The 27,518-nt window shown below is 40.3% G+C and overlaps 1 protein-coding gene across 1 annotated transcript; it reads right to left on the bottom strand.

The window, feature by feature from the left end:
* Positions 1 to 14,887: 14,887 nt before the first annotated feature.
* Positions 14,888 to 17,407, bottom strand: LOC106567338 (thyrotropin-releasing hormone receptor). Its single transcript, XM_045692734.2, has 2 exons — positions 16,559 to 17,407; positions 14,888 to 15,426 (listed from the first exon to the last, which is right to left on the bottom strand). The coding sequence occupies exons 1-2, from the start codon at positions 17,351 to 17,353 to the stop codon at positions 15,013 to 15,015; spliced, it is 1,209 nt and encodes a 402-aa protein (XP_045548690.1). The 5' UTR covers positions 17,354 to 17,407; the 3' UTR covers positions 14,888 to 15,012.
* Between the last annotated feature and the right edge of the window lie 10,111 nt (positions 17,408 to 27,518).

The following is a 27,518-nucleotide window of genomic DNA, read 5'->3' as shown; positions in this document are numbered from 1 at the left end:
TTTTGTCAATGTTTATGATGAGTATTTTTGTAAATTGATGTGCTCATTCACCGGAAGTTTTTGGTGGGAATACATTTTCTGAACATCACGCGCCAATGTAAAATGCTGTTTTTGGATATAAATATGAACTTTATCGAACAAAACATACATGTATTGTGTAACATGATGTCCTAGGAGTGTCATCTGATGAAGATCGTCAAAGGTTAGTGCTTCATTTAGCTGTGTTTTGGGTTTTATTGACACATCTCCTTGCTTGGAAAATGGCTGTGTGGTTATTTTTGTCTATGTACTCTCCTAACATAATCTAATGTTTTGCTTTCACTGTAAAGCCTTTTTGAAATCGAACAATGTGGTTACATTAAGGAGAAGTGTATCTTTAAAATGGTGTAGTCGTATGTTTGAGAAATTGAAATTATGATATTTTTGCTGTTTTGTATTTCGCGCCATGCTAATTCACTGGCTGTTGAATAGTGTGGGACGGTCACGTCCCACCTAGCCCAGAGAAGTTAATAGGCAGATTATAAATGATCTAACTGGACATTACTCTATATATCTAGTCTCCACATATACATCTAAGGTGTTGTCTAAATAATCTGCATAGAGGTGTTAACCTCTATACTACACAATCCTCTCCCCAGGAACCAGAAAAGGAAACTGAGATCCTCTCTGGGTCATGCATATTTTTCTTGACCCTTTGTTAAAATGCAGGATGCAGCTGAGGAAACGAGGGGTGGATTGATGCCGACTGAGTCATTGAGCCTCTTTGTTTTGAACATATTGTAAAGCGCCCCAATCACAAAACAATGCTAAGCAAACAAACACCCCAACAGTAGGACATATCGTTCCAAAACCTTAAAAAGGAATTGTAGGGGAAACTATGTAACACAATTTAGAATAATCTGGGAAAAGTTGAAAAAAGCTATATCCTCAGCATTCAAACCACGTGCACCTTGATGACCACATGCTTAACTATGCACCCAAGAGAAATTGTGTTGCCCTAGTCTGACTAGCAACAGAGTATGCTCTACGTTGAATGACCTTATAAGCTTTCCAGGCAGATCCCCAGATAATTGAATTAGAGGCCTATTAGCAGAGTCTAGCTAGCCTCAGTCCTGCTACCTGCTTGTAAGTCACAAAGAAAACACTATCACTTTCTATGGCACCAATCAAGGGACTTTTGCTATTATAATATAACTTCATGTCAGGATGATAAACGTTTCATTTTTGATAATGAATTAAAACTGAACACTGAGCCATCTGCCAAAAAGAGACTTCCTGTGAAAATATATATTTATACAGTCAGACACATGAGCACCTCATTATCGGTTATCGACAAAGTAGTCATATTCAACAGGCATTACATGAACCAAATTCCACTTGTTTGATCATTAAAAGATAGGATCACATATTTGGATCTGACATTAGCAGACATGCAGACCAGAGAGTATCTGAGGTCATGAGTTTACAAATACTGTTCTCATTAATCATTTTAAGAGTCTGAAAATAAGTAATCTTACCGGACATATCCTTGCCAGAATTACAAGCTGTGATGCGAAGGAAGAGGACTGCTACTCATTTGACCCTTGGAGGAGTTACATTAGTTTGTTCTGTCTATGCTGCGTTGAGGACAACCTACTTGTGTGTGCATCCCTCTCATCTGTGGCCACTGGACCGCTGACAGCGTCAGACATCAGCGCAAGAGAGTGACCATCTGTGCCAAGCTTGTTCTGTAGATCAGAGGTGAGGCAATATTGTTGTTGTCCACATGATGTCTCTCCAGTCATACAGATTTACAATTTACAACAGAGGAAAGATTGGTTAAATCCATTGCCAGACAGGTTCCATAATGAGTCAGGCATAATGGAACATGTCAGGGATGGAATATGGAAGTTTAAGTTCTAGAAAAAGTGAGTGTTCCAGGAAAGAGGTGATATTCTGGATGCTATGAGTAAACCGCTCACCCATACTACAGAATAATGAAATGCACTCATGTACTCTTGTATCTCAGTGTATATGCAAATGTTTAAAAAATGGTTTGTCAGAACAGAAAAATTCACTCACAAGCTTGATAAATGAAATGGTGCTTCATGATGACCTTATCAACCACTGATGTTTCTTTTTAGATTGTACACATACACATTTTATTCATAAGACTGACAGATTATTTATGAAACTAAACTCACAGAATGTACAGAGGTAGATTTACAGACACACAGTTTACAGTAGCCACTGGATTGAGATTGGAAAAGGATGAGAAAGTATGCCTCAGTCTATACCCAATTTGTCATTTACACATATATCCAGCAAAAGATCACAGTCAAGATTTCACAGTAACACTGCATGGGCACGAACACTATTAAGCCAAATATCATGTGAAAAAGAGCAGATTAAAAATGACAATGGGTTTACTCATACTGCCAGAGCACTGAGCTACAATGATGTTGAAATCAGCAGTAAAATAGAGCTGTCATGCAGCATTAAGCGCCTCTGGTGAGAGGCAAATAAAGATGCTATCCTTTTGCTACACAAAATGTCCATCAGTCATGTACTGAGTATGTGTGTTGCTGTGTTTGAAATAAATCAATGGGGACAATTGTCCCACACCTCAAACAAGATAGGATAGAAGTAAAAAATATATATATTTTGTTTTATAAAATGTCCCCAAAAATGTTGCATGATGAATCATGTTGCCGTTTTTATTTCAGAGAGTAATTTATGCAATATTTTGATGCACTGTTCACTGAACCGTTCTTCTTGGTGACCGGATTGAATAAACAGATCTAGCGAGATTTAATAAATAACTTACTACATAAAACATCTGACAAAGGAAGTTATACGTTCTAGGTTTGTAACAGAATAAGCATATACTAGAGCCAACCCTTCCCAATTGATAGTTAGAAAAAGCTAAAGTTATGACTCTAGACACATCTTTAAAAGACGGACTCTTGATGCTCCTTAAAGAGAACTGTGAAGGCTATCATGAAATGTATAAGACTCATATATTTCCCCCAAAAGGAATGCACAGCATAAGGATATTGAGTTTAAAAGTCTCCTCAGAGGGTTCATACTGACACTGTGGACGTTAATCTGGCTGAATAACTCTAACCTGCTGGCAAAGTGGGAATCACTGACTGTCCCTGTTGCACCACCTATATTTCACTACTCATCATAAATCACATGTAGTGAAACCCCATCATGGAGTTATATGAGGCTTATGGGGTATATAGAAAGCTGTCGTGATGTGACTATCATTAATCTGATTACTGTTATTTATTTTATCAACTGACTATGTTTAATTGTAACTCGATTAAATTAATCATATGAAAATTAACTCATTAGGAATTTGGGGCACCACGGAATAAGTTGTTTAACAAGTCACCATCTCCCAAATTAAACTCGAAGATACATCTATAAATTATACATCAATAACATTCACTTATTAATCATTACCTCATCAGTCTCATTCTGAACCCCAGCCTTTCTGAATATTCAGTACTACACAAATTGATTTAATCATTTATTTACCAACTAAGTAAATAATAACACCAAATATATACACAAACACAGCATAATAATAACACAGAATACAGAATACACATACACACCAGAACAGAGCGGCACGTTTTGCTCTTGATTGTAATCAGAGATCTAATATAAATACTATGCATGCCAGTCTCTCTTGGCTATGAGTTGAGGAGAGACTGACTGCATCAATTCTTATTTTTATAAGATACATTAATGTGTTGAAAATCACAAATTGTTTACGTAGTCAACTTACAACTCTGACACACACACTTATCCCACCAGACATGCCACCAAATCCAGAACAAATAAATTCAAGAAAGCGTACAGTATTATATAGAGCCCTTATTGCATGGAACTTCCTTCCATCTCATATTGCTCAAATAAACAGCAAACCTGGATTAACAAAAACAGATGAAGCAACAGCTCACGGCACATCGCCTCTCCCCTATTTGACCTAGATAGTTTGTGTGTATGCATTGATATGTAGGCTACGTGTGCCTTTACATTTGTTTTATGTAGTTCTGTCTTTGAGCTGTTCTTGTCTTGATGTTCTGTATTAATGTCATTTTGTGTTATGTTTCATGTTTTGTGTGGACCCCAGGAAGAGTAGCTGCTGCTTTTGCAACAGCTAATGGGAATCCTAATAAAATACCAAATACCAAATACATGAAATAAAAGAACCCTCGTGGACTGACAAGATATGATGGCTGGTTATACATATGGAGAGGGAGGGGTAGGTAAAGAGAGGGAGAGACAAAGAGGGAACACTTGGATACATTCAGAACCTACACTCAAAGGAATAGTAATACTTTGCACATGAACCTCTGCTCATTCGCATAAGAAATGCATATATTTACGCGTAGATGTCTTTCTCTGTCGTCTCTCTGTTGAAACCAATCGATCCGTCTATTGGGAGTGGCTTGATGTAAGGCTCTGGTTGTCCACCAGAGGTCACAATGTACTTCTTAGTTGTAGAGCTTCTCTGGTAGTGAAGTGTTTGTTAGAACAGGTCCTTCAGATGCACCAACGGTTGTCTGAGATGGGATGTCTTCCTTCCCCCTCGTGTCTTTAGTCAAATTCTAGGACCTCTTTTACATGCACAGCTCCAGAATGTGAATGTTCTGGTCTAGTCTTTATCTTTTTCACTCGTGTTGAGAGTTTCAGAGTTTCTAACCATTTCAACGTGTAGCCACCGCTCCACGCTTCCTGGTCTTTAACCATTCATAATGTCTGGCTCACACCATCCGTCTGCTTGGTCTCAATGGTTGATTATTCAGGGTTCAGCTCCTGACCACTTTACACGCCAGTAGTAACACGGCAATGTACTGGTCTCACCATTTCAGCCATGTAGCCACCGCTCCATGCTATCTGGTCTGGTAGTTTCAACCATTCGTAATGTCGCTGCCATTCTACTTGGTTTAATGTAAATTTAGTTACCAAGTCCTTTTATCCTCGGGTAAAAAGGGTGCGTTCCATCACGCCATCTGTGCTCACTTGGGCGTGGTTACTGACTGGGCACAAGTTTATATGAAAAACAATTATCTAATTTAGAAAGCTAAAATGACATTACTATCTTCACAAAAGTATTCTCATATTTAATCATATATTTTATACCACATTTAGATGTAAACTTGATACATAGAATGCGTACACTTTCAGAGTTACAGTTACTTTGTTATTCCATCCTTAATGACATCACAAAATAATAAACAATATGACATGATTATTCTTTAGATCCCCACGGACCATTCTTAACATTCCTATCTTATGAATATTGTTCCAAAGTTCATTCTCTTGGAGAAAAGGGTTTTGGCGGCAATAGTCTCTCTGTAACAAAAGGAGGCTTATTTCCCAATACTGCAGTGAAAGAAAGAGTCGTCAGTTGCAAACTATTTATGACCGGGTGCTAAGAGTCATAAAACTGGCCCAACTCACCCCTTTCCTCTCCTGTAAGGGAGGGGGGGGGGGTTTAGCTATCTGTCAGCCATTTGCAAAGCTGATCTGGCACCTTTGATCCTCACCAAAGAGAGAGAGTCATGACAAAGCTATGGTTTTGAGATTATGCCGACGCCACAATCTATGTGCTGACGAGATATTTTTTTGTATTGTATTAGGATCCCCATTAGCTGTTGCAAAAGCAGCAGCTACTCTTCCTGGGGTCCACACAAAACATGAAACATGACATAATACACAACATTAATAGACAAGAACAGCTCAAGGATAGAACTACACTTAAATATCAAAAGTAAAAGTAAAGTATAAACCATTTCAAATTCCTTATATTAAGCAAACCAGACGGCACAATTTAGATTTTATTTTTTAATGGGCGGATAGCCAGGGGCACACTCCAACACTCAGACATAATTTGCAAATGAAGCATTTGTGTTTAGTGAGTCCACCAGATCAAAGGCAGTAGGGATGACCAGGGATGTTCTCTTGATGTGTAAATTGTGTGTGAATTGGACCATTTTCCTGTCAAAATGTAACGAGTACTTTTGTGTGTCAGGGAAAATGTATTTTCTTTAGGAATGTAGTGAAGTAAAAGTTGGCAAAACTAGAAATAGTAAAGTAAACTACAGACACCCCAAAAAACTACTTAAGTAATACTTTAAAGTATTTTTACTTTACACCACTGATTTTGATATTTGTCCCTACTTGCTATTTCTGCCCCCTATCCATGTCAAATATGACCACATCACATGCAGGAAAATGTTTCTGAACACTTCTAAATTAATGTGGATGTTACCATGATTACGGATAATCATGAAGGAATTGTCCAATAATGATGAGTGAGAAAGTTACAGATGTACAAAGATCATGCCCCCAAAACATACAATTTTTGGGGGGTATGTTATTTATGCCTCTAACTTTCTTACTCATCATTATTCACGATTCATTCATGATTATCTGTAATCATGGTAGCATCCACATTAATCAAGAAATGTTCAGAAACATATTATTTTCTTATTTACTATAAAAGTTACTCCAAAATGACACAATACATTATTTACCACTCATTTCTATTGTGCAAAACAATCCAAAATACAACCAAAACAAAGAGCAAATGCGTCCAAGCTTGTAGAGTCCCAAGCTCGATGTAGTCATTGCGTGCTATGGGACCAAATACTGTATTTTGAACTTCTTTAAAACACATATAAGTGAATTTGTCCAAATACTTATGACACCTTCAAATGGGGGACAAGATACATAAAGTGCTTTCATTTCTAAATGGTAAAAAAGATATGTATGAAAATACTCTCAAATAAACGGTGACATTCTGAACTGTCGCTTCATATTACACATTTGATCTCAAATCCAAAATGCTGGAGTACAGAGCCAAATGAAACGTTTTAGCTTCACTGTCCAAATAAATACATATATTTTATACCTACAGGCATTGTTGCTCACAGACATATCAAACCAAAAGGTTTAATCATTTCTCAAGACCATTCTACGTGGGGTTCTTTATGGCACTGCTGATTGGAATTCTGAAAGTGTATTGATTATGACTGACCATTTACCCTCCATAAATGAAAGGCGTTTTTCACTTCAGTGGTCCAGCCAGTAGCTGTGGTATTTGACTCCATTCATTTGAAATGGTTGTGCCATGGGCATAGTCAACAGAGAATACATTCAGTCGGATGTTTTAGATGTCTCATCTAGCCAATGTTTGTGAAATAGATATAGCATATTAGTTGTACACACTGTATGCGCAGAATCTGCACCTTTTGTTGTTGTTGACAGAACCTGCACCTTTTGTTGTTGTTGACAGAATCTGCACCCTTTGTTGTTGTTGACAGAATCTGCACCTTTTGTTGTTGCTGACAGAATCTGCACCTTTTGTTGTTGGTGACAGAATCTGCACCCTTTGTTATTGTTGACAGAATCTGCACCCTTTGTTGTTGTTGACAGAATCTGCACCTTTTGTTGTTGTTGACAGAATCTGCACCTTTTGTTGTTGTTGACAGAACCTGCACCTTTTGTTGTTGTTGACAGAATCTGAACCTTTTGTTGTTGTTGACAGAATCTGCACATTTTGTTGTTGCTGTCAGAATCTGCACCTTTTGTTGTTGCTGACAGAATCTGCACCCTTTGTTGTTGTTGACAGAATCTGCACCTTTTGTTGTTGTTGACAGAATCTGCACCTTTTGTTGTTGTTGACAGAACCTGCACCTTTTGTTGTTGTTGACAGAATCTGCGCCTTTTGTTGTTGTTGACAGAATCTGCACCTTTTGTTGTTGTTGACAGAACCTGCACCTTTTGTTGTTGTTGACAGAATCTACACCTTTTGTTGTTGTTGACAGAACCTGCGGAGAGTGAAATCCCCAGAGGTACGAGGAAGATCTGAGATGATCATTTTTATGGAGTGAACAGTGTCCGTATGATACAGTATGTAATTAACATTTTTATGGAGTGAACAGTGTCCGTATGATACCATATGTAATTAAGAGTTTTATGGAGTGAACAGTGTCCGTATGATACAGTATGTAATTAAAATGTTTATGGAGTGAACAGTGTCCGTATGATACAGTATGTAATTAAACATTTTATGGAGTGAACAGTGTCCGTATGATACCGTATGTAATTAAGATTTTTTGTGTGTGTTTTCTTGTGATTATACTGTATGTCAAAGAGAATATTGTAACTTGTTGGGTATTTATTTAATTTGTAATTTATTCCCATTAATTCCAATATTGAGCACTGGAGAAACCACGTCTTTATTCTACCCTTGGGAAATCCACAAGAAAATCCATTGAGTTCCACTTGTTGCATCACTTGGAGAATATACAAGACGCACATGTTTAACTGCAGTTTCTATAATGGCAAAATAAACAATAGGTGCTTTTCAATCATAGCATTGTGTTTTTCATGAGAATGAATTGTAGAGGGTGGTAGAAAGTTAAATTCATAGGCCCAATTCATAGGCCCATGTATAACAAATTGTTTTCCATAACATACCCTATACTAGGCCTACACCATACTACTGCCATAAGATTCCTGCATGTCAACCAAAAAATTTAGTATATCGCTGAACAGTTTAGAGAAGTTTGAGGTGTCTATTGTTTGTCATGCAGCAGCAACCCAACCTAACAATACTCTTGGGTTCTCTGTAAGCTCAATTTTTTTATCGACCTTTGACTTTGTATGAAAAATAACAATACGCTATATTAATAAGCTGTTAAGACATGTGGGCATTTCTGTCTCTAGGCAAGGCTTAGTTATAGAGAATAGATGTTTTCTTTTCCCTCTCAGGGGAAGACCTAACAAAGGTTTGTGTCGAGAAAATGGCCACAGAAATTACTAGTAAAATGGACGTGTTTTGGTGTATTTCTTATCTGTACAGCCTTTGCGGCCTCAGATTTACAGTGTCCATTTCAGGATATCCTCTCTCTTCCTTTGAAAGTCTCTTTCAAAGTCTAAAATGAATTTGATGGATTGCAATTTCACAAAGTCTACAAAGTCTGCACTTGCAATTATACTTTGGTGACCGGACACCCTGTTGATCCTTGTGGTGAATGACATTTCTATTCCATTTGTCTTTTGGACAGTGTTAATATGGCTGAGTTTACACAGGCAGCTCAATAATTTTTTTCCACTAATTGGTGTTTGCACATCAGATCTTTTTCAATTAGTGAATAAAATAATATTTGATTTAATATTTTGTAGTCATAAGCCATTCAATCTCTCTGCTAAGTATCCAGGAAAGATGAATATATTTGTATTCATGAGATCTCAAAGTGTTTACCCATACACGCAGAGCATTAATTTGATAAGACTGGAATGTGGATAGAATCACAACATGTAAATCACCAGGCAGATGATCTTTCCCCCAGGTAAAGATGTCTGTAATCGTGTAGCAGCTATGGCTGGTCAGGTTTCTAATCAGGAAGGGCAAAAGAGTGCATGACTGATTTAGCTGTCTTAAAAACGACTTTGATATATCCACTAACACATTCCTTTGCCTGGAATCTCTTCTGTGCCCGAAATAAGTCTAAGTAATTTGTATCTTTTTCTGTCCACATGCAGACAGTAGTCAGTATGGCCCTCAGGAAGCCACAACAATAGATTTGACCACATAATGTAGCCTTGTATTTAGGAACTTTTGTCATAACAGATTCATAATTACTCTTATATCACTGTGGTTGATCACTAACAAATCAGTTTCATTGTTTACTGGGAGTTTTGGCTGAGACAAGACAATGGGACAATGTTCAAACCAGAGATTCAGTCACCTCAGATGTCTTAGAATGATATCACAGACTGCATTTTCTTGTATCCCCGGGGATTTCAAGTTCTCCCGGGTTTTGTCAAAAAGAAGTGCAGATTCCAGGCATACAGTACAACTTCTAAGCTATTTTGTAAGCCTTGGGTGACAAGGCTTCAGAACCTCAGAGTAGTGTTCGATTCTCAGAGACGTTCAGTCTGGAAATTGCTTCAAATCCACAGAACTGATGGACATGACAAGTTTAGTTTGTGAAAGAGGCATAAAATGCTAGATTATTTTAGGAAATGAATCACAGAAATAGATAGAACATCTACATCTATTTGAAAAAACCCTGATGTTCACTAACAACAAAACCAAACATATAACCCTATATAACCCTATATGGAAAGGTCAGGGTAGAGTGTGATGGCCACACATTTAATCTGAAATGTTTGCTATAGCTTTATGACTTTGACTTGAAAGCATCAGACAGCTATTATGGCATTTGCTCTTCTGCGAATGGATGGACATATGAAAAGATTCATGTTTTTATCCCATCTCCTCATGGTGACTGACGGTGTCTATAATTGTCCTAACTTGGGTTTACATAGTATGAATGCTAACCGGGAAAAACATAGTTATCCACCTAACATTCAGAAAGATCAGCTGATTGTTTAACAAAGCAATACTTGTGTTATCCCCAGATGATATGTTTTTATTGTTTTCGCTTCCTCTGACATATGTCTTATCATTCTTATCTTGATGCCTCATGCTCTCTGGGGCAAAAAGCAGCTGAACACACCATCCCCTCAGTCAAAAAGAAAGGAAATAAAGCATATGCTAGACTGAGCAGAGAGGACATAGGACACTTTATATATTCCAATATGGCTGAGACATCTGCTTAAAACAATTACTGTGCAGCAAAAGGCAATTTCACAAAGTCTAGTATGTGCACTGTAGCATAGAAGGCGGTCATAGAACAATAGAAGTCCACGGGAAATAGGGTTTTTACAGGAGACTTTCTTTCAGGCTCCACTCCCAGGATGATATTGCTGCTCACAGATGCGCTATGATACATAGTTCAGCAGCACTTTACTGCAATGCAATATTCCTGAGGTGCTGCTGGTCTTTAAGACACTTGAAGTTGAATCCATAATGGATGTGCATTGCTCTTTTACCACAGAACATCGCAAGGGATATTTTTTTGTGGAGAGGAATTGATACAGATTTAAATACTATAAGGACAGCATTGCCCTGTTCACAGTGAAATGTTCTTCCTACTGGCATTGAATGAAAGTATGTGTCCTGCTGTTCACTGTAGCCTACTACTTGAATTGTGTTACGGTTTTGAAATCCTTTCATCTCCCAAGTGGCTGAGCACAGCCTGAAGCATGTGGTCCAGATTAATATGGTCAAACTACCATCTACCTACCACTGACAGAATGTGACTGGTGCTCAGTAAATCTGGGTGACAATGACATGGCCGAAATATTAATAAGATGGATGACACGTAGTTTCCTCCAGGACTGGTGTGTGATTTGCTCTATGATTGATAGAAAGAGGCAACCTGTGAGCCACATATTTAGGGAGAAAGTGTAGACAGATCACCCAAGCCACACGCACCATTACTTTACTGAATAGGTCACCTGTACCAGTCTGTTGGCCAGCCTTGTCTGAAAACCCTTTCTGTTATTCAATATGGAACGGAAGGAATTATTTGGCCAACTTAGTCAATATCTATCGACTTAGGCAAGTCCCTGTTTGTTTCTGCAGGAAACACATATACGCTTCAGTTCTCTCTGAGCCAATGACGTTTGTGCCTCGGACGGCTGCAGTTAAACTGCTGCTTGACTGGTTATAGTTCTGGAACTGGCAGTAAACAATCCTGAATATGCCTTCTGAACTTTCATCCAATGAACTCAAATATTATGTTATAAAACGGTTCGGTAGACTGTTATTGTTCAAATGTTTTTATCTTGTTGTACCCTGAAAACCATTTCAATAGAACTTAGAAGCATAGATTAAAGCTAACAAAATGATCTGCTACCTCCCCATCCTTACCTCTGTTTATATAAACCTCTATATTCAAATAAATAAATCAACTAATACTTTGCAATTATCCTATACTGTCTGCTTCTCCTCATCCTCCTCACCTTTCTTCCTCTCAGCCTTCTTCTAGCTCATCTTCATCCTTGTATGCTTCTCAGGAAAATACAACCTATAGTATACTGTACATACTGTCCATACAGCGATTAATTCAAAGAAACTGTAGACAACACTGAAAACTATGCTCTGTTAGAAACAGGGTGATAAAATACATAAGGTTTAACTGTCGGACGTGAGCAGGAACAGATATAGACACCTGAATGATGGCTTGTTTCTCAGTGTTACCTCAGTACATGATATTCCAAGCAATGCATAATTCATTTTCAGACAGGGGAGAGGATTAATAACCATGAAATGAAAAAATAAAAAGAGTCCATTTGAGTGGACTCTTCAGTGCTGCATAATAGACATCCTGAAAACCAAAACAGATATGATTCACCTCTCCATACAGAATGGCTATTGTCTGTCTCTGCTGAGCCTTTGATTGTGCTGGTTTGAATCCTAATAGTGAGGAGGCAGACACCCTTGAGGGGCAAGAGGTGGATGAATTACTTCCATCCCTATCATAATGAGACTTAGTAGGCTACATGTGGAAAGCATGGCGCAGAAGAGTGCTTTGTTGTCAGAGCGGCTTTGTATAACTGCATTAGTAGTCTTACAACACACATACCATCTTAATGGTGTGGTGCACAGGTTATGCATGGCCATGGCTGGGTATGAGTGTCTACTCTGCCATCAATATTAAAATAATATAATTCCTCCGGAATAGACAGCATCCATCAAAATAACATGTTCTTATCAGTTTGGATCTATGATGCATTACCCACATTATATTGCACTATGTGAAAAAACAGTCTACATTAAAGTCTAAAAGTTTGAGACTCAAACCTCTTGCAGTCAGAATGCCCTCCTTTTCATTCCATTCTTTCTATTTTAGTCGCTGCAGGCAATTTAGAGTAAAATTCATAAATGTGAACTGTGTAGCTAATCTTATCTGATGCAAATGTTTCGAAAAAAATCTATGTCCCTAGAAACCTCTTAAAATTCAGCTACCCCCCCCCCCACCCCACCCCCCCACCAAGTGTGAAGCATACTAAATTTGATTGTGCAAACCTTGTCTGAGAGAAAGGCTGCTAAAACCTTGAAGCAGTTATCTTGGGTTCCGAGAAAGAAGCTCATAGCACAGGGGGGGGGGTTAAAAGAGATAATGAACAGTAAGAATTACCCCTCTCTGGCTTTAAATGTAGAGCTTGATGAGAAAGGAATGGCTCTTATAATGTCTGAAAGACTGGAAGAAATCTCTTCACCCCTTAACCAGAATCCTGAGAAAGAATATCAAAGGCAGATTTGTATTTTATTTTTATAAACAGGATGGGGTGGACATAACCATAAACACTAATTAGGTTCAGCGGAACGGAATGTAAATGGATGTTTGTTGTAGTATTGATACCCCTCCATTGTTTATGACTGTCTATGATCATCACTGAGGCTGTGTGAGAAGACAACGTTGCTGTAACCTGGCAAGCATCTGAAGCAGAGCAGAGCTGCGTAAAAATCTGGGACCTGGCAGGTCCCAGTATAGAACCACCATTTACCAAGCACAGCATTACTGTCAAACTAACTGACACTGTTGAAGGGAAGGGGGGGTCATCACCATGCAAACTGAAAGGGAATGTTTAGCTGATAAATGTATGCTTTCAAGGAAAATGTTAGAGGGAAATTAATAAACTGGAATTTGAAAAAGTCTTGAATAGAATGTTTGTCTAAGCCTCTAAATATATTTTTCTTCCAAATGGGCCAATTTGAATGCAGATCTATAAAAGACGTTTTAACATCTTGGTGGGAAATCAAACATGCACAAATTATAGAGGGAAGTAACTAAAAGACAGTAGAGAAAAACAACAACAATATAATACATTTTAATAGGCCTGAAATAGCCTAAATTCCAGTGATTGCAGCCAAAGATTTGAGCTGTGAGTTGTTGTCGCTGTTCACTGGGGTGGTGCTGAAATTGATGGATGTCAAATTTGACTTGTGTTAATTTCCTACAGGATCTCAAACTGACAGGCAGTGTATGGAACTAGTAATCAAATGGGATGTTTTGAAAACAATTTGATGTACATGACAATGTAAAGCTTGATATTTCTCATGCACTCCATACAGTTTTTGAATTTTTGAGTTTCAGATTGTATAAACAATCAGGCCAGTTGCCTCCCAGTTTCCATTACTTAACTTTATAGCAAATAAGTTGCCTACTCGCTTTTCTACGAATATTGGACAAAAGCATGATGGTTGGTCACCTTTAATTCAATGAATTGCTCAAATTAATCACATAAATCAAGTCCCCAAAAAGCCATGACTGTTATGGACATTGTTACAACCGGTATGAGAAAGTGCTGCATTTGAAAATGTAAAAAAGCAATATGCAATATATTAACAAAACATTCCATCTTCCACACGTTCACATTTTACAACAGGATTTACATGCTTCAACGTACATAGACCAAAACAGATACTGTACAGTGTGATGAGCACAATCGTTTCAGAGGTTTCAAGAGGCCAACAAGAAAATATTTAACAAACCAACGAACCCACAATCTGCATAAAGGTGTTTTGATGATATTAGTCATGTGACATTCAAGCTGACATTCAAGTCTTTACTTCTTGTAAATGATAGGAGTCCACAACTCAGAGGCTGCAGTCCTGTTGTTTCTGTTTCTACCTGGATCTTAATTGATTCATTATTGTTATTGATTGACTAACTAGTCCATCCACCTGCTGCTCTAAGTTGGAATGAGTTTCTGATTAAAATGCAAAGATTAATACCAGGATGGTCTCCAACCCTCATGAGTTCTACAGCCAATATATTAGATTGTTTGGTTGACTGAATGTCTTTTAACAAGCAGACAATGGGTTTTTAACTAGAAACTCTCTACCTAAATATCAGGTGATATACTGTAGGTTTGGGCTGTGCTATAAGAATGTAGAATATAACAGATGGTCAATACATTTCAACAGTAAATGACAAAGTGTATGTACAAGAAAAAAGTACATTAGTACTGACCTTTGACACATATGGCAAAATTACTGTACATCACATTAATGGTGACCTGACGCACATGGCCTTTATAAAACCTAATTTCACACAAAGAACTGCTCTCAATTTTGTCCTTCTGTCAGGCAATGCTGAACATAGTGCCGGTGTCCCCACACTCATCTGTGAAGTTGACCCTCTTAACACTAGTGTTACCAAAGCTGCTGACATCCTCCTGCTCTGTCTGCTCAGGGCTCTCACGGGAAGAGTCTTTCATGACACTGTAATACATCGGCACACTGTACTTGGTAACTTTCTCTGGGTCTTGGCCCTTGCACTTGCAAAGCTTTTTGAAGGCGGCCCGGAACTTCTGAGACATGAGGTTGTAGATGATTGGGTTGATGGCGCTGTTGATGTAGATGCACATGCGGCAGAAGAGCAAGAACCACGTGTTGAGGTAGGGTGGGTCCATGAAAGAGTTGACCACCACCAGTGTCCGGTATGGCATCCAGAGCAAGGCGAAAAGAATCACCACCACTGCTAGCATCTTTGTAACCTAAATTACAGGGGGGGGGGGAGGCAATTATAGAAAAAATGGTGTTAAAATATTCTGGTTCTTCATAATACTGTAAATGTTACTACAGTGTCATAATAATTGACTCAAATGTTTCTGGTTGTTTGTTTGACTGATGAAAGGGCCTTTAGGACTACATTTCAAATTGCAAAGACAAAACTTTTTTTTCTGGTGTAAGTAGAACAGTCTAATGATGACAGCAGGAGCAGTAGAGATACTCTGAATGATCGGTTATGGAAAGCCAACTGACATTTACTTCTGAGGTGCTGACCTGTTGCACCCTCGACATCCAATGTGATTATTATTATTTGACCCTGCTGGTCACCTATGAACATTTGAACATCTTGGCCATGTTCTGTTATAATCTCCACGGCACAGCCAGAAGAGGACTGGCCACCCCTCATAGCCTGGTTCCTCTCTAGGTTTCTTCCTAGGTTCTGGCCTTTCTAGGGAGTTTTTCCTAGCCACCGTGCATCTACACCTGCATTGCTTGCTGTTTGTGGTTTTAGCCTGGGTTTCTGTACAGCACTTTGAGATATCAGCTGATGTAAGAAGGGCTTTATAAATATATTTGATTTGATTTAAACAAAGCTATAATTAATGTAAGGTGATAATAACAGGATGTCATGAACTTTGAAACCATTACTATGAGCCTGCTGCTTTATCCTTCACACTACATTGATGAACTATGCACTAGCCTGCATTGTGTAGATAAACTACACACTACATTGATGAACTATGCGCTAGCCTGCATTGTGTAGATAAATTACACACTACATTGATGAACTATGCACTAGCCTGCATTGTGTAGATAAACTACACACTACATTGATGAACTATGCACTAGCCTGCATTGTGTAGATAAATTACACGCTACATTGATGAACTATGCACTAGCCTGCATTGTGTAGATAAATTACACACTACATTGATGAACTATGCACTAGCCTGCATTGTGTAGATAAACTACACACTACATTGATACACTTTCAAAGTGGAATTATTTTGTATATTGTAGCCTAAATTATTATTTGAACACATTTCGCAGAGTATTTTGTCAATTTAAAAGTCTTTGATTACTATTTTCCACAATAATTTACAAAATGTAGCTTACCTGTTTTCTTGACGTCACTGCACCCTTGTTCGATTTGCCCGACACCTTCACGTTGCTGGAAAATCGCCCCTGGTGTATAGAACCTTCACATCTGTCGTTGAGATTGGTTGGCAAGGGGCTCATAAATAAAATCTTTGCGATAAGACCGTACAGTACAGTAGCCACAATGAGAGGGACGACGTAAAACAAAGTAAAGTCTAGGAAGTAAATTGGCATGTAGAGGTTTCTGGAGACACGGTAACCACAGCTGACCACCACCCCATCGGCGTAGAAGGTTTCGTTCGTGTCCACTAAAAAGAACCACATTATGCAGTACAGCGAGGTGAAAATCCACACACAGGCAATTATCCTCTTCGCCCGAGACACGGTGCAAATAAATTGCGCCTTGATGGAGTGGCAGATAGCAATGTAACGCTCAATGGTGAAGGCTGTGATGGAGCAGGATGATACATTGATACCCAGATATTGCAGGTATGTGATACAAAGGCACCCAGCGTAACCGTATATCCAAGAGTCGACTACTTCGGAAATATTAGGTAAACCTGCCGCTAAAAGGACGACAAGGTCCGCAATAGCCAGACTGACAAGATAACAGTTAGTAGGGGTCATCATGTGCTTGGTACGCAGCACAACCAACACCACCATAATATTCCCCGCAATCCCAACTCCACATATTATAAGTGCGAGAACAATTGTTATAACTTGCACTTCAATGGAGTTCTGTGGCATATTGGTCAGAACTTCACTCTGTGTGAAATTTAAGACATCTTGAGAGGTGTCAGTAGTATTCTCCATGGTGTTTTTCTGTTGGCACCTTTCTTCTGCTTTAATTTGCCTTGAGGTGGAACAGTTGACAAAAATCCTGAAAAAATATAGATACAAATGATTCTAAGATTTCCCAGAATATATAACAGTACATTTTTTCCCCTTCAAAATGAGATACAAATATAAGTCAATGACTATGTCATTTATCATGTGAGATGACAAAGATATATAACAATTACAATGATTGCAAAAAAAAGGAGCTTACCATGGTTAGGAAAGGTCTGAGCTTCATAACTCAAGTCCATCTAATATCCACAGAGATAGTAAAATGACTAGTTGCCCTCTCAGTGGTGCTGTACACCACTCTGAACACCCCCCCTCTCTCTCTCTCTCTCTCTCTCTATATATATATATATGTTTTTTTTCTCTCTCTCTCTCTCTCTCTCTCTCTCTCTCTCTCTCTCTCTATATATATATATATATATATTTCTCTCTTTCTCTATATATATATTTTTCTCTCTTTTTTTTCTCTCTCTCTCTCTCTCTCTCTCTCTCTCTTTCACTGTAAGGTCTACATCTGTTGTATTCGGCGCATGTGACTAATAATATGTCATTTGATTTGATTTGAATTTACCACATAGTGCAAATTGCAGCAAAAATAGACTACAACTCAGCCTTGTCTAGTACCAGCAATGGCCATAGATTTAATGACCCAGTATGTTGACATAATGGGTCCGAAAATGCTGGAATGCATGTCACTTGTTTTTACCATGTAAGGCAAAGTAAAAAGTGATTTTTACGTTTGCTACTTTGGTGGATACAAATCACAGCCACTTAACCCCCTCGCCCCCGTCCCGTCCCGTCCCCCACCCGTCCCCCACCCCTCGCTCACACTCTCTCTTCCATCTACATGTTCAGCCACACTTCACATCTCAGACTGTGCAGTGTCCTTACCACTGCTTGAGGCCATCTGATTAGGTTTGGTCCTATGGGACGTTATCAACATCTATGACTTTGACTGTGCGACATGATGATAAACCCTTCAATTAACTACCACAACAAAATTAGAGACTTCAGCTCAGCCCTGCCTATTACTAACATTGACAATATGGACTTAATTACCCAACTATGAAGTGTGTACACAATGGTTGTGGAAATGCTGGAAACATGTCACTTGTTTTTATTGTGACAATAAGCAGTGTTGTTGTCACGCCCTGACCTTAGAGAGCCTTTTTATTTCTCTATTTGGTTAGGTCAGGGTGTGATTTGGGTGGGCATTCTAGTTTTTCTATTTCTTTGTTTGTCTCTGATTGGGGATCATACTTAGGCAGCCTTTTTCCCACCTTAGTTTGTGGGATCTTGTTTTTGCATAGTTGCTGTGTAGCCTGCAGAACTTGACGGTCGTGTTGTATTTTGTTGTTTTGTCGGTGTTCATTTTAAATAGAAGTAAAATGTTCGGCTACCACGCTGCACCTTGGTCCAATGTTTATGACGAGCGTAACAATTGCTTTTATCATGACAATAAGCAGTGCTGTTTTTATCATGACAATAAGCAGTGTTGTTTTTATCATGACAATAAGCAGTGTTTTTATGTCTACTTTTTGACAATTGACACCAGTTATCATTGATGTTGTGTATTGCCCCCCACCCCACTCATTCTCTTTCTCTCTCTCTTTCTCTCTCGCTCTCTCTCCTAATCTTCTTATCCCCCTCATATTCAGCCACACTTCACATCTCAAACGGTGCATTGTCTGTACTACTGCGTTGGGCTGGCTAATTAGGTTTGGTCCTATGGGAAGACTGCTTTAATTAACCACTGCTTTAATACTGTTGGATGCAGTGGATTCTGAGGATCGTGTTAATGAAGCCCCTCAGCTCTCAGCCAACCTAATCTGGCGTTCTCTCAAACCATTTGGATAAGCCACTTGGAGCGTATCAGAATAGGCTACTCCAGCCCTACTACATATGTCACGGGGTGGATAGAGCTGTCCATGCTATAGCTAATTCTGATTTGCTTTCCTTCAGTCAAAGATCTCTTCTCTATACTCCAAGTCACTCGGCTCCGTCATATCCTCTCAATGGTCTCTCCTATCATGGCTATTTGGATGACTCTCAACTACTTTTCTACTTTCCCCTTCTGACACCCACGTGGTGACACGCAGATATCTCAGTTTGGATGTCGGCCCAACACCTTAAGCTCAACCTCCACAAGACGGAGCTGCTCTTCCTCCAGGAGAGCCCGCTGTAGGTCCTTTCTACCTCTGATTTTGCTGATCGCTACTTTATTGAGGAGAAATGTACTTACAATGACTGTGATATGTGGTTGTCCCACCTAGTTATCTTAAGATGAATGCACTAACTGTAAGTCTGCTAAATTACTAAAATGTAAATATCATTGCGTCCCTGTATTGATAAATTATATAATGTACAAATACAGTGCTCAAGCAGATCACTTTTTACCTTTTAGTCCAGCGGAAAACAAACAAATATACCTGAGATCGTTTCACTTTATGATACAAGTATCAAACATGGTACAGTAATACTAGATACCTTAAGGACATTTCTAAAGATTGGAGGCAGTCTGGGAAGCAAAAAACAGTCAACCAGGGCAGCAATTTTAATAAAATGTGATAGTGATAAAGCCACCAAATTTCACACAGCTGGGGCGTGTCTAAAGAGGTATTTTTGCCTATAGTGCCATCACAGATTTTGTCCATTACTCCCCTGATGGCCATTTCCAATATGGCCACCAACCAGCAGTGTGGGGCCATATTGGATGAGATTAACTTAACAAATAATTGGTAAATACAGCCCAATGATGGCTTAACATTTTTGAGGGAGTCTGGAAAACCCAATAAAATGGCATAAAAATGTAATGGATCCTTTAAACTTTTAGTATAAATGTGGTGAAAACACGTGCCAAATTACTTTTTTGTGTATATGTTTTCATGGCTAGTTCCAGTAGTTTACATGTAAATACTAAAACGTCATATAGGTGTTCCCTGAAGTTTACTGATTTCAATTATATGATATTTTGTTTTGAGAAAATTTTAAGAAAAATTACAGGAAACCTTCCCTGTACACATTACTTAAGGTAAAATCCCACAGGAATGTATTACAGTTTGTCCAGCAGAGCAACTGTTTAACCCATTTTAACAAAATACTTGTATGATGAGACCTTTCAGACTTTACACAAAGTAAGTAAAAGTCGAAACAAAGATGTCTAGCAATAGTGTCATTGCAGGTTTATCCTGTTATATTCAGTGGTAAAGTGCTATTTTCTTAGGTGCCGGAGCGTAAAAAAATATGAAAATGACGTAATTTCTCAATCAACGTTTGCACCGTAGCCTGTTGAATAATAACATTTTATATGCATAAAACACTTAATCCAAATGCAACGTCTCCCTATGCCTACACACATTGACTTTAATCAATGTTTGTATTTTTAATACCCTTAATCAAGAAATGATTCCTATCTAATTTCAAAAAGAGGCCATCATCACTGTTAATCATGAATGATAAATTCATCTTGTTTTACAGGTGAAACGTCCAAGCTGCATCTGAATGTCAACCATAACCATGTGATCACACTCAGTGTCATGAGAATATGTATTTAGATCTTCTTGAGTGATGTGAGTAAATACTATTTGAGCAGATTTCAGAGCAGGTGATATTAACGAGCTACAGACTATCCTACCTGTATTGTTTCCATCAGAGCACATTTATCCTATGTCTCGCGCTGTCTTGGCATTAGTGAAAAGTGTGTGGCAGTGAGAGAGAGTCAACAGGTGAAATCAACTTGGTTGATCAAGTTCATCGCAGTAGGATGTTGCTCCACTCTGAGGGCTTTTGTACAGCCGCCAACCAGCTGCATGGGGCTGTATTGGACATGAACAAACAAGACGAACTGGCACAGAGAGATAGAAAACACAGGTATAAATACCCAGGGGATAAGTGGAGAAGATGGGCGACACCTGGAGGGGGGTGGAGACAAGCACAAGGACAGGTGAAACAGACCAGGGCGTGACATATGGACATGTGAATCATGTCAACCAGCGTTTTCTCAGCTCCTGTTTTTCCCCAGTCTCTCTTTTTCTCGTCCTCCTGGTTTTGACCCTTGCCTGTCCTGACTCTGAGCCCGCCTGCCTGACCACTCTGCCTGCCCCTGACCCTGAGCCTGCCTGCTGTCCTGTACTTTTGCCACTACTCTGGATTATCGACCCCTGCCTGTCCTGACCTGTCTTTTGCCTGCCCCTGTTGCCTGCCCCTACTTCAACACGGTCTGCATTTGGGTCTTACCTGAAACCTGATAGTATGAACTGGCCATGACTGACCCAGTAGACTTGGACCAGCTCCGCAATGCCATCTCCTCCCAAGGAGCCATCATTAGTAGACACGAGGAGTTGCTTTGCGGTTTGATGAAAGGGTTCCAGGATGTGGCCGAATGTCACGAGCTAGTATTGGACGCGTTGCCGGAGCAATTCCGTAGTTTGCCTTCCAGGCAGCCTACCACGACGGTAACCTCCCAGCCCCTCAGTAACCTGGCTGGTAGGAGCACCATCACCCCGGTTTCCCGGGAACCCCGCTTACCTCCCCCGGAGCGCTACGATGGAGATTCCAGAACCTGCTGGGGCTTTCTCTCCCAGTGATCCCTCGTTTTTGAGCTACAGCCTTCTTCATTCACCTCGGACAGCTTGAAGATAGCGTACATTATTACGCTGATGTCCGGGAGGGCACTCGCCTGGGCCACTGTGGTGTGGGAGCAACAATCCTCCATCTACCTCAGTCAGAAGGTATTCTTGGCGGCGATAAGAAAGGTTTTTGAGGCTCCAGTGTCTGGGAGAGAGGCTGCCCGGAAGTTACTCCAGCTTCGGCAGGACACCCTCAGTGTGGCAGACAATGCGGTGGAGTTCTGCACGCTAGCAGCAGAGAGTACCTGGAACCCGGAAGCGCTGTTCGACACGTTCCTGTGCTGATTTCAGAGGAGGTAAAGGATAACCTGGCAGCCAGAGATCTACCAACGGATCTCGACTCACTCATTGCTTTAACCATCCGGATCGATGGTTGGCTACGGGAACGTAGGAGGTAGAACAGATCCGATTGCGGTCCCAATCGCTCACTCAGAGATCCCACCTTGCATCTGATGAACTCCGGAAGTCCCCGGCGTCTACGTCCCCGAGAGGATCCGAGCTTACCCGAGTCCCTCCAAGATCCTCCGGAGACTGCCGATTCACCTCTTCCCGAGCCGATGCAGCTCGGCAGGGCTAGGCTGTCTCCAGCAGAACGAGGTACGCAGACTTGAGACCCAGAGCTGTTTGTATTGCGGTACTGCCGGTCATTATGTGTCTACCTGTCCCTTCAAGAGACCTAGCTCATTCGTTGGAGTGAGTACTCTGGTCTCGTCTCCCCTTGCTCGCCCCCCTCTTCATGCCATCATGCGGTGGGGCGACCAGTCCAAGTCTCTCCAGGTACTCATCGACTCGGGGGCCGATGTGAGTCTCATGTACGTTACCCTGGCATCCGAGCTGGGCAACCCCACTCAACCCCTCTCCATTCCCATGGGTGGTAGAGCGCTGGACAGGCGCTCTATAGGCCATGTCACCCACCAGACCACCCCCGTCAACCTACGAGTGTCGGGGAACCACAGCGAGACGATCCAATTCCTGCTGGTTGAGTCTCAGCAGTTTCCTGTGGAATTGGGATTCTCTTCGCTCCAGCAACACAATCCCTCTATTGACTGGGCTTCTGGTGCCATCGTGGGCTGGAGCCTGTCCTGCCACACTCATTGCCTAAAGTCAGTTCTGCCTGCCACGTGACATCCTGGGGGCTTGGAAATTGCTCCGGGCCTCTCTGCCAGCTTCGCAGAGTACCAGGACCTCTGGAAGGGGTTCAGTAAGACCTGGGACACTTTGCATCCAAAAAGGTCAAGCCTGATGCACTGGCACGCCGCTATATTGCCGTGGCTACTACCCTGGAAGCCGAGACCTTTCCCCCCCTCTCCAAGATCATTAATCCCTCTGCTGTTCGCACTCTGTTGCCCCGTACCCTCTGTATTTTTCCTACCTTTTCTTTGTCTAAAGTTAAAACTATGTCGGACTGCCCCTTGTCTCCTGTTTTCAGGCCCACTCCTCTCCCCCGTCTCATTGACGGCTGACCGGCGTGAGACGCCTCCTGAAGGTTCGACCTCGGGGCAGGGATTTCCAGTACCTGGTTGACTGGGAAGGTTATGGCCTGGATGTGCTGTGTCTCCGCTATGGACATCCTGGACCCAGGCCTCATCGAGGTCCCATGCCAGCACCCCGCTCAACCAGGTATGCGCCCAGGTAGGATGCCAAGTGGCGTCCCTGGGGGGGGGGGGGGGGGTACTGTCACACCCTGATCTGTTACACCTGTCCTTGTGCTTGTCTCCACCGCCCTCCATGTGTCCCCCATCTTCCCCACTTATCCTCTGGGTATTTATACCTGTGTTTTCTGTCTGTCTGTGCCAGTTCGTCTTGTTTGTTCAAGTCAACCAGCGTTTTCTCAGGTCCTGTTTTTCCCCAGTCTCTCTTTTTCTCGTTCTCCTGGATTTGACCCTTGCTTGTCTTGACTCTGAGCCCGCCTGCCTGACCACTCTGAGCCCGCCTGCCTGACCAAATTTGATCGTCTCAATTCAGGGATCAAAATATCAACAACAATCTGTAATTTTGACAGCATTTTAGGATATTTTTTTTTGTATTTTCAAAAACATTAACAACAAAAAATACATGATCCATTTGATTGTATTTTCCATGCTACCTAGAACATTTTAAGCCGTCATTAATATACCACTTTTAAATGAATTTATGCCCAATTCAAATTACAGAACAATAATTTTAGGGAACATTTCCACTACATTTCTGCATAAAATTTAAAGGACACATACATAAGGCATACTTGGGTCATTTTATTGTATTCTCCACACCGCCTCAAACATTTTAAGCCATCATATAAGTGATAATGCCCGAGAAGCCGGTGTTTGGAGGATATATTGGCACGGGTGTTGTTCGGCCTGAGATGAAGTCGAGGGCCGGCAAACCGTGCCAATATATTCTCCAAACACCGGCTTCATGGGCATTATCACTTTTATACAACGGGTTACCAACATATTCAAATAATGATTGATATATTTTCATAAAAAATGTTATTTTGGTGAATTTATTCATACTCTTTCATCCTTCCACAGATATAGTCCCGACACAAATCTAGGGTTGCTAGCCAAGCTGGCTGGTTGTTCGTTCTATCAGTTCGGTTGCCAGAGACGCGACCCAGTCATTCAGTATTTTTGTTCTGTATCTATGACCCAGTCATTTGTTCTAAATGTTCTATTGCCATGCTGGCTGGCAACGTTCTTATCCCTTGCTTGCTAGCTAGCCAACTACAGCTAACTTACAGTCACGTCAAACAGTGCAGACAGAAACAGCAAAGTAGCTGCTTTTGTTTAAGCTGTTTTCTACTGACATTTATTTGGATACATCCATAACAATGAGCTAATGAGGCGCTATTTCACCTGGCATAGAAAGTGGGCTCTCTCGTCAGGACACTGTTCTTCAGAGGAGCTAGCCAGCAACACAGCTAACACAATCACTTCAAACTGAAGCTGGAAAGACTGCAAACTAGCTGCACTTCGTTTAGTTTTACTTGCTTTCTATTGACATTTCTTTGTATATATCCATAGAAATTATGCCAGCTGATGCATGATTTCGACTGGCTGAGAAACGCTGCCTGCCTGTCTGTCTCGTCCTGACTCCCGACACATTCATTACTATGGGACAGCTGGAGATCGAATTTGAATATAGAAACAATGTTGCAAATGTTGGAGCGATAGACATTAAGGTTTATACAAATATCCGTTGTTGAAAACTAAATGTTAGTCTAAAAGAAATGTGAGATAATGTCTAGAAGCTTTTTATAGTGGAGATCAAGTTTAGAAATTGCCTGGCTGGGTTGATGGGACAGTGGGTTGCGCAGCCAGATGGAACAGAGTAAATAGGCATTTTAATGTCATCGATTTAGCCGGTGGTAACTTGTGGAATAGCCACCAGATGGAATGTGGTTTTAACCTATCAGCATTCAGGATTAGAACCACCCATTGTATAATGGGCTGTATGTACAAATTATTTCTGGACATATGGCCATGTGAATCCTGTTCAATTAGAACCTATGTAGCTTGTTGGTGTTAATTTTAGGTTATTAAATCTGAAATGGCACTATAGCTAGACATCTTTATGGAGTAGTTTATTCACTTTGTGTAAAGACTGAAAGGCCTCCTCATAATGCATTCCTATGGGATTTTACCTAAAGTGACATGTAAAGGGCAGGTTTCTTGTCACATTTCTTAAAATTGACACGAAACAGAATAGCATATTATACTGTATATCACTGCAATCAGTAGACTTCAGGGAACATCCATATATATTTTTGGAGTGTTTACATGTAAACTATTGGAACTAGCCACCAAAAATATTTACAAAAAACAGTAAATTGGCACACGTTTTCACCCCTTCTGTACAGAAATTTTAAAGGATACATATAAAGTTGAAGTCAGAAGTTTACATACACTTAGGTTGGAGTCATTAAACTCGTTTTTCAACCATTCCACACATTTCTTATTAACAAATTATAGTTTGGCAAGTCAGTTAGGACATCTACTTTGTGCATGACACAAGTAATTTTTCCAACAATTGTTTACAGACAGATTATTTCACTTATAATTCACTGTATCACAATTCCAGTGGGTCAGAAGTTTACATACACTAAGTTGACTGTGTCTTTAAACAGCTTGGAAAATTCCAGAAAATTATGTCATGGCCTTAGAAGCTTCTGATAGGCCAATTGACATAATTTGAGTCAATTGGAGGTGCACCTGCGGATGTATTTCAAGGCCTACCTTCATACTCAGTGCCTCTTTGCTTGACATCATGGAAAAATCTAAAGAAATCAGCCAAGACCTCAGAAAAAAAATTGTAGACCTCCACAAGTCTGGTTCATCCTTGGGAGCAATTTCCAAACACCTGAAGGTACCACGTTCATCTATACAAACAATAGTATGCAAGTATAAACACCATGGGACCACGCAGCCGTCATACCACTCAGGAAGGAGACGCATTCTGTCTCCTAGAGATGAACGTACTTTGGTGCGAAAGTGCAAATCAATCCCAGAATAACAGCAAAGGACCTTGTGAAGATGCTGGAGGAAACAGGTACAAAAGTATCTATATCCACAGTAAAACGAGTCCAATATCAACATAACCTGAAAGGCCGCTCAGCAAGGAAGAAGCCACTGCTCCAAAATTGCCATAAAAAAGCCAGACTACGGTTTGCAACTGCACATGGGGACAAAGATTGTACTTTTTGGAGAAATGTCCTCTGGTCTGATGAAACAAAAATAGAACTGTTTGGCCATAATGATCATCGTTATGTTTGGAGGAAAAAGGGGGACGCTTGCAAGCCGAAGAACACCATCCCAACCATGAAGCATTGCTGCAGGAGGGACTGGTGAAGTTAACGAAATAGATGGCATCATGAGGATGGAAAATTATGTGGATATATTGAAGCAACATCTCAAGACATCAGTCAGGAAATTAAAGCTTGGTCGCAAATGGGTCTTCTATATGGACAATGACCCCAAGCATACTTCCGAAGTTGTGGCAAAATGGCTTAAGGACAACAAAGTCAAGGTATTGGAGTGGCCATCATAAAGCCCTGACCTCAATCCTATAGAAAATTTGTGGGCAGAACTGAAAAAGCATGTGAGAGCAAGGAGGTCTACACACCTGATTCAGTTACACGAGCTCTGTCAGGAGGAATGGGACAAAATTCACCCAACTTATTGTGGGAAGCTTGTGGAAGGCTACCCGAAACATTTGACCCAAGTTAAACAATTTAAAGGCAATGCTACCAAATACTAATTGAGTGTATGGAAACTTCTGACCCACTGGGAATGTGATGAATGAAATAAAAGCTGAAATAAATTATTCTCTCTTCTATTATTCTGACGTTTCACATTCTTAAAATAAAGTGGTGATCCTAACTGACCTAAGACAGGGAATTTTTACTAGGTTTAAATGTCAGGAATTTTGAAAAACTGAGTTTAAATGTATTTGTAATGGCTTCGGTAGTCGGGTAGGAGGAATGAGGCGCAGGAAGCAGCGAACACAGGGAGTGGTGTTTTTAA

Source organism: Salmo salar, chromosome 13 (genome assembly GCF_965601325.2).
Source record: "Salmo salar chromosome 13, fSalSal1, whole genome shotgun sequence".
In the NCBI taxonomy this organism is placed as follows: Eukaryota; Metazoa; Chordata; class Actinopteri; order Salmoniformes; family Salmonidae; genus Salmo; species Salmo salar.
The sequence above is the reverse complement of the archived record's forward strand: the minus strand, read 5'-3'. Positions and strand labels throughout refer to the sequence as shown.

Coding starts and splice junctions, on each gene's coding strand:
- LOC106567338 (XM_045692734.2), bottom strand. CDS start 17,353: ATGGAGAATACTACTGACACCTCTCAAGATGTCTTAAATTTCACACAG. Junction 15,427..16,558: donor CAGTGACGTCAAGAAAACAG/GTAAGCTACATT, acceptor CCTGTAATTTAG/GTTACAAAGATGCTAGCAGT.